A 7,541-nucleotide genomic window follows, 5' to 3' on the forward strand; every position below is an offset into this window, starting at 1 on the left:
TTTTGTCTATATAAGGGGACACTCTGCACCGCTTTGGATCTGTGACTCTCTCACTTCTTTTCTCTCTTTGGTTTTTCTCTGGTTGACGTCAGCATCATCATCTGGTTCTTCCTCTTATCCAATTGGCCCTCAACACTGGTACTGCATTAGATCCTAATCATTGTTTGATCCATCATGGCTGTCACAAAAAAGTGACATTTGTTTTCTTTTAGCGGTGCATGCTGTGTTTGTTGGCACACGTTTTGCCTTATCTACTTTTGTCACTAAGTTTTCATCGGGGATGTTGGTTTGATTTTCCTATGTTAAAGTTTTGTTTTTTTGGATCTTTAGGTGTGACCCTTTTGGTGTTTGCAGGTGGGGGGTTAGATAGGCTGCAATGGCGAACAGGAACTTAGAAAAGATGGCATCCATTGATGCTCAGCTTCGGCTTTTGGTTCCAGCAAAAGTGAGTGAGGATGATAAACTGGTTGAGTATGATGCTTTGCTCTTGGATCGGTTCCTTGATATTCTTCAGGATTTACATGGGGAGGATCTGAAGGAAACGGTGAGATTTTCAGTTTTCACTAATACCCTTTAGTACCATGTTTCTCAATTTTGTTCAGAAACTTCACGTGATGGTTTGGTGTGGAAAAAGCATGGAACTTTACTTGTGTTAAAGGATTTTGGGTACTGGGTTGAGTCTATTGGTTTGGGAAGTGTTAAGGAAACAGAACAATTGGTTTGTTCTTGTATGCAGAAGTTGTGGCTTTTCTGTAATGGAATCTTGAAGAGTTACTTTTTGGTTATTCTAGTATTGACTTTAAGTTTTTGCTTTAAATGCCAATTGCTTCTTTCAAATTTGGCAGTTGACTCTTTGATTTCAATTGTTGTGAATCATACACACAGGTCTAAAGTATTTTAATTGATAAATCTAAAACTGGAGTCACAAGATCAGGGGTTGATTTCAAATTCAAACCTTTGTTTATTGGAAATGTTTTGACTAAATGTGTAGAATTTTATAAGGAGAAAAAAAACTGACCCCTGTGTCTCTCGTTACCTCGGAATGGATCTTAAGAGATCTTAGCCTTCACAATCATTTTTACTGATATAATATTTTGTTTTTTGTGAAGTTGATGCTTAAAAGAATATATATACATATATTTCAGTTTATATGTGCCTTTGTATTATTCTCTTTGAAATTATGAACTGCAAAATATGATGGTGATGCTTAATTTGTTCTTGAACAGGTTCAAGAAGTGTATGAGCTTTCTGCTGAGTATGAAGGAAAGCATGATCCAAAGAAACTGGAAGAACTTGGAAATCTGATAACTAGTTTGGATGCTGGAGATTCCATTGTTGTTGCCAAGTCGTTTTCCCACATGCTTAACTTGGCCAACTTAGCTGAAGAGGTTCAAATCGCTCATCGGCGAAGGAACAAGTTGAAGAAAGGTGATTTTGCTGATGAGAACAGTGCCACAACTGAATCAGACATTGAAGAAACACTCAAGAAACTTGTGGTGGATTTGAAGAAGTCTCCTCAGGAAGTTTTTGATGAGCTGAAAAACCAGACTGTTGATCTGGTTCTCACTGCTCATCCTACTCAATCAGTCCGTAGATCTCTGCTTCAAAAGCACGGAAGGTTTGTATCAATTGTTGTTACCCTTTTTGCTGCCTTATGAAAATCTCTACTGAAAAAAGTGAAGAGTCTAAGTTTTCATGTGTTCCTCTGACTTACAGGATAAGAAACTGTTTAACTCAATTGTATGCCAAAGACATCACTCCTGATGATAAACAGGAACTTGACGAGGCTCTACAGAGAGAGGTGAGTATCAAAATTTAACAACTTTGTTTATTATCAGTTTTTGTTTCAATTTGCTAGTGTTGTTCTTGTGTTCAGTTTTGTTTAAACAAAAAACCATATATTAAATCTGTTGTTAAGGAAAAATGTGGACTTATATCATACAAAACCACCATAAATCTTTGTACAACTATTGCAACTTTTTGTCCTGAATGCAGATGAACTATTCCAATTTCCACTACTTCTCTTGGTATCATATACACCTATAAATATTGAATCAAAAATTTCACACAACTGAAAATTTGTAAGCTATATGATCCATTCAAAAGCACAGAATAATGGGAAGAACTATGTTCCTATAATGTAACTAGACTACTTGCATGTCAATGGTAGTTTCTAATAACTTGTGTTCATGTAGATTCAAGCTGCATTCCGTACTGATGAAATCAGAAGGACCCCTCCAACCCCACAAGATGAGATGAGGGCAGGGATGAGTTACTTCCATGAAACAATCTGGAAGGGTGTACCTACGTTTCTTCGTCGTGTTGATACGGCTTTGAAGAATATAGGGATTAATGAACGTGTCCCTTATAACGCTCCTCTCATTCAATTCTCTTCTTGGATGGGTGGAGATCGTGATGGTATGGTTCTTATCTTTGGCCAATAAAATGTAAAATGAAGGAGAATGTTAATAATGAACAAACAACAATGATGAAGCCTTAACATACTAGATGAAATCTGCTGCATGGATCATACAGTATCATTGGACCAATTAAAGACCAAAGTTTCAGTGCTTGTACTTATCATGATCTGCATTTACTAATTATCTTCAAAATGCTGCAATAAAATCCTGTATGATTTCAAAACTAAATAAGTATTTGATGAACAAAAACAAGGGGTTTGTGAAGCTTGAAACTTTGGATACTGCCAATCTACTGTTAGCTAGGTTACTTTACTTCTATTAGTTTGTAAAACTAGTCATGATTCTATTGAGCATCTCTGAAGTTAAAGGCCATAACTCGTGTGCTTAACTATGTTCTATAATATGATGCAGGCAATCCAAGAGTAACTCCTGAAGTGACCAGAGATGTTTGCTTATTGGCTAGAATGATGGCTGCTACCATGTACTATTCCCAGATAGAGGATCTTATGTTTGAAGTAATTGATTGTTCCTCAAATCCTTTGATAAGATCATTGATGTTGGTTTATCACTCTGGCACTGATTTCCCATGTTGTTTCTGTAGCTGTCAATGTGGCGCTGCAACGATGAGCTACAGGCCCGTGCAGATGAACTTAACAGGTCTTCCAAGAAAAATGCAGTTGCAAAACACTACATAGGTGATCCTTTAAACTCAGTGAATAAGTTTTGTACTTTAAATTTGGTTCATTTTTGTTCACTTCTTTATATGGTTTGCTTAATTCATGACAGAATTTTGGAAAGCCATTCCTCCAAATGAACCATATCGTGTGTTACTGGGTGAAGTAAGGAATAGGCTTTACCAGACTCGTGAGCGCTCTCGCCATTTGCTAGCTCATGGCTACTCTGACATTCCAGAGGAAGAAACTTTCACCAATGTTGAGGAGGTACCTATTCCATAGTTAACATTCTGTTATTTACATCTATTACAAACCATCAATGTTATGCAGCTATTTCCTCCTCTTTTATTTGTGTAGTTTGTTAAAATCTCCAACACCAAGATAGATTTTAACACAGTTTTGTTTTCTTAGGTTTTTGTTAATGCTGTTGAATTATCATCAATGTTTATACACTATAAACACTATAAGAATCATAAAACAGGAAAACATTTCAAGGATTTCAACCAAAAACCAGTATATTTGGAGACAAGGAAAGATAGCCAAATCAAACTTGGTATATATCATTTTGTGAGAGATAAGTTTCTCTTAGACTAACCAAAGTTAAAATGTTGTGTAGTTCTTGGAACCGCTTGAACTATGTTACAGATCACTCTGTGCTTGTGGCGATCGTGCAATTGCTGATGGAAGCCTGCTAGATTTCTTGAGGCAAGTCTCTACTTTTGGACTCTCCCTTGTGAGGCTTGACATAAGGCAAGAATCTGACCGCCACACTGATGTCTTAGACGCCATCACCAAGCACTTGGAAATAGGTTCATACCAGGAATGGTCAGAGGAAAAACGGCAGCAATGGCTTTTATCTGAATTGAGTGGCAAACGGCCCCTATTCGGCCCTGACCTTCCCAAAACCGAAGAAATCAGAGATGTTTTGGACACATTCCATGTGATATCAGAGCTTCCACCCGATAATTTTGGAGCATACATCATCTCAATGGCAACTGCACCATCTGATGTGCTTGCAGTTGAGCTTCTGCAGCGCGAGTGCCATGTCAAACATCCTCTGAGAGTTGTGCCATTGTTTGAGAAGCTGGACGATCTAGAAGCAGCGCCGGCTGCATTGGCGCGGTTGTTCTCAATAGACTGGTACATAAACAGGATCAATGGGAAGCAAGAAGTGATGATAGGGTATTCTGATTCAGGCAAGGATGCTGGAAGGTTTTCTGCAGCTTGGCAACTGTATAAGGCTCAGGAGGATCTTATAAAGGTGGCTAAGGAGTATGGTGTGAAGCTAACTATGTTCCACGGTCGAGGAGGAACTGTTGGAAGAGGAGGTGGCCCAACTCATCTTGCTATTTTGTCTCAGCCTCCGGATACAATTCATGGATCACTGCGTGTGACTGTGCAAGGTGAAGTTATTGAGCAATCCTTTGGAGAGCAGCATTTGTGCTTCAGAACACTTCAGAGGTTCACTGCTGCTACTCTAGAACATGGAATGCACCCACCAATCTCACCTAAACCAGAATGGAGGGCTTTGATGGATCAGATGGCTGTCATTGCCACTGAGGAATACCGGTCCATTGTGTTCAAAGAGCCCCGCTTTGTTGAGTATTTCCGCCTGGTATGTTGTTTAATCCCAACATATTTCTTGGTTCTTGCAAATAAAATGTGTAAAATGTTTTTGTTGACTTTTATACTCATAAATTTTGGCATGTCATGTCAGATGTATCATGTTCATGACCATTTCAAGAGAACCATGTTTAGAACATGTAAACTTAAAATTGTGTCCTCTAATGTAACCCCAATGGACAGTACAATGTTTTTGTTGATTTTGGTCCTCATAATTTAAACACATTTAGAAGCATGTCGGACATGTGATGTTGAGAAAGTTGTTTCTGCAGAACATGTTTGTTGTTGTGGTTAGAAGCATGTCATGTCATTGGTAAATAGTGCTAGGGACCAGAACTAATAATGTTTTCTTGCAGAAATTGAAACCAAAATCTGTCACATTTGCAAGACTAATAAACATATTAAACCAGTACTTTTTCTTTCAATTTTCTCTCCAGGAAATGAACTTGATCCATATATTTAGATGATTTCTCTATAGACATGATTTACAATTGAACATTATGGCATCATTTGATCAGAGTAACTGATTCCACACAATAAAAAAGAGCCTTGGTTGTTGAAGGTAAACTGATATTTGAATTTAACAATCACTGTGAACCTTGTGGAATGCAGGCTACACCTGAGTTGGAGTATGGAAGGATGAACATAGGAAGTCGACCGGCAAAGAGGAGGCCGAGTGGAGGCATCGAGACGCTGCGTGCTATACCTTGGATCTTTGCCTGGACCCAGACAAGGTTCCATCTTCCAGTGTGGCTAGGTTTTGGAGCAGCATTCAAACATGTTATTGAGAAAGATGTCAGGAATATTCATGTGCTGCAGGAGATGTACAATCAGTGGCCTTTCTTTAGGGTCACTCTTGATTTAGTGGAAATGGTGTTTGCCAAAGGAAACCCAGGGATTGCTGCTCTGTATGACAGGCTCCTTGTTTCAGAGGACCTGTGGACCTTTGGGGAGCAGTTAAGGACCAAGTATGAAGAAACCAAGGCACTCCTCCTTCAGGTAATGATACTTTTACCATGTAAATTTTATATCAGTACAAACTACATTCACATCCCTTGAACTTAATTCAAATTATGCTTGAAACCCTCTCTTTTATTTACCTTATTAGAAACTGAGTTTAAACTTTTTCTTACAAAACCAGCTTGTAAAGTTAGAATTATCCTACTTTTATAATATAAATTAACCTTATCTCTAGTCGATGTGGTATATTATATTAGGAAGCCGACGTGGTATATTATATTAGGAAGTTAGTTTAACTGAATTCATCATCACAAAACCAGCTTGGAAGGTAAGGATTAACCCATTTATATACTATAAATTGGCTTTATCCCTACTCGATGTAGGATACCATATTAGTGAGTTTAAACTTAATTCATCCTCACACAACCAGCTTGTAATGTGAGAATTATTTCCACCTCTATACTATAAACTGATCTTGTATCTGATTAGTAATACATGAAATGGAATGTGTGTAGGGTCAAAAAGTATGCAATAGTAGTTCATTCTTAAAGATTGAAGCTTATGTATATCCTATGAATGAGAAACTGTGAATAGTTATAGTTATTATTCCACAAGCTGATGTTCCATTTTGTGTATTTTTAGGTGGCTGGCCATAGAGATCTTCTTGAAGGAGATCCACACTTGAAGCAAAGACTTCGGCTGCGTGATTCTTACATCACCACCCTGAATGTGTGCCAAGCATACACATTGAAACGCATTCGTGATCCAAACTACAACGTGAAGCTGCGTCCTCACATCTCCAAAGAGTCTATAGAGATAAGTAAACCTGCTGATGAACTCATAACACTTAACCCAACAAGTGAGTATGCTCCTGGTTTGGAAGACACTCTCATTCTCACCATGAAGGGTATTGCTGCTGGTCTGCAAAACACTGGTTAAACCTCGGTTTCTGTCTCCTTTTTTGTTCTTCTTTTCTGGTTTCTGTTTCCTTATCAGAAAAATAACGAACGAGTTTAGGTGCATGCACCAAAAGGGTGTTCCTTACCCCCCTTGTATCCATGTTTTACAAGATCCTACAAAGAGATTAGCTACTACACAATGAGTCAATGCTTGTATGTATGCAACTCATTTGTTATGTTGCAATACAAAGTTATGTTTTGATTATTAGTTCTTATATGAACTCCTTTGTGTATCACTCACTTATTTCAAGCAACTCTTTGGTACACTAATATTCTAGTTTTTTTACATAATGGGGTGCTTAAGATGCCAAATTATATGATACTTTTGGGTGTCACTATGCTTATTTACCTCTTTAAATCTGTTTTTTTCAACTATTGGCATAAAATAGATTTTTTTTTGGGAAATTTTAACTTAAAATAAGTGACAATGGAACTTTCTCATCTTCATGTACAACATTTGAACCTTGTCGTAACATTTTATTATAAAGTTGTCATACTTTCTTGTGGTAATTGCTTAACTAGTTATATAAAGAAAAAATAATAATAATAATAGTAAATATTTACATTTAATTTTTTAGGAATTTTATTCTTGGAAATTGTACTACAAACTAAGGTTTCAGGATTGTTTAACTTTACAATCACGTTAAGAGTTTTACTGTTCTTAACAGTTCTTCATAGAATTAGCATTTCACTTTTTCAAAAAAATTATTTGTAGAGACCAATTTCAATGCGTTTCTTTAAGAGATGTTTGATGTAGACGCATCTTTGCATTACATAACATAAAAAATGCTTTTATGAATATTTGGCGTATAAATCAAATATTTTAAACTATTTGTACACATTGCAGGTTGAAGTTAAAGTCTATTAGATGATATATAGGTAGATGTTATGCATATGTTTTTACA

At 37.0% G+C, this 7,541-nt stretch overlaps 1 protein-coding gene across 1 annotated transcript; it reads left to right on the forward strand.

Moving 5' to 3' along the window:
* Positions 1–6,922, forward strand: LOC114169911 (phosphoenolpyruvate carboxylase, housekeeping isozyme). The gene is made up of 11 exons (XM_028055301.1): positions 1–138; positions 355–544; positions 1,227–1,618; positions 1,717–1,801; positions 2,196–2,418; positions 2,832–2,935; positions 3,022–3,115; positions 3,207–3,361; positions 3,711–4,709; positions 5,330–5,716; positions 6,320–6,922. The coding sequence occupies exons 2-11, from the start codon at positions 377–379 to the stop codon at positions 6,614–6,616; spliced, it is 2,904 nt and encodes a 967-aa protein (XP_027911102.1). The 5' UTR covers positions 1–138; positions 355–376; the 3' UTR covers positions 6,617–6,922.
* The last annotated feature ends 619 nt before the right edge of the window (positions 6,923–7,541 follow it).

The sequence above is a fragment of the Vigna unguiculata genome, chromosome 11, assembly GCF_004118075.2.
Source record: "Vigna unguiculata cultivar IT97K-499-35 chromosome 11, ASM411807v1, whole genome shotgun sequence".
Lineage (NCBI taxonomy): Eukaryota > Viridiplantae > Streptophyta > Magnoliopsida > Fabales > Fabaceae > Vigna > Vigna unguiculata.

What these genes read in the sequence shown, in the direction of transcription:
- LOC114169911 (XM_028055301.1), top strand. Translation starts at nt 377, where the DNA reads ATGGCGAACAGGAACTTAGAAAAGATGGCATCCATTGATGCTCAGCTT. An exon ending in ACGAGGCTCTACAGAGAGAG is followed by an intron (nt 1,802 to 2,195) that starts GTGAGTATCAAA and finishes GTGTTCATGTAG; the next exon opens with ATTCAAGCTGCATTCCGTAC. An exon ending in CCAAGGCACTCCTCCTTCAG is followed by an intron (nt 5,717 to 6,319) that starts GTAATGATACTT and finishes GTGTATTTTTAG; the next exon opens with GTGGCTGGCCATAGAGATCT.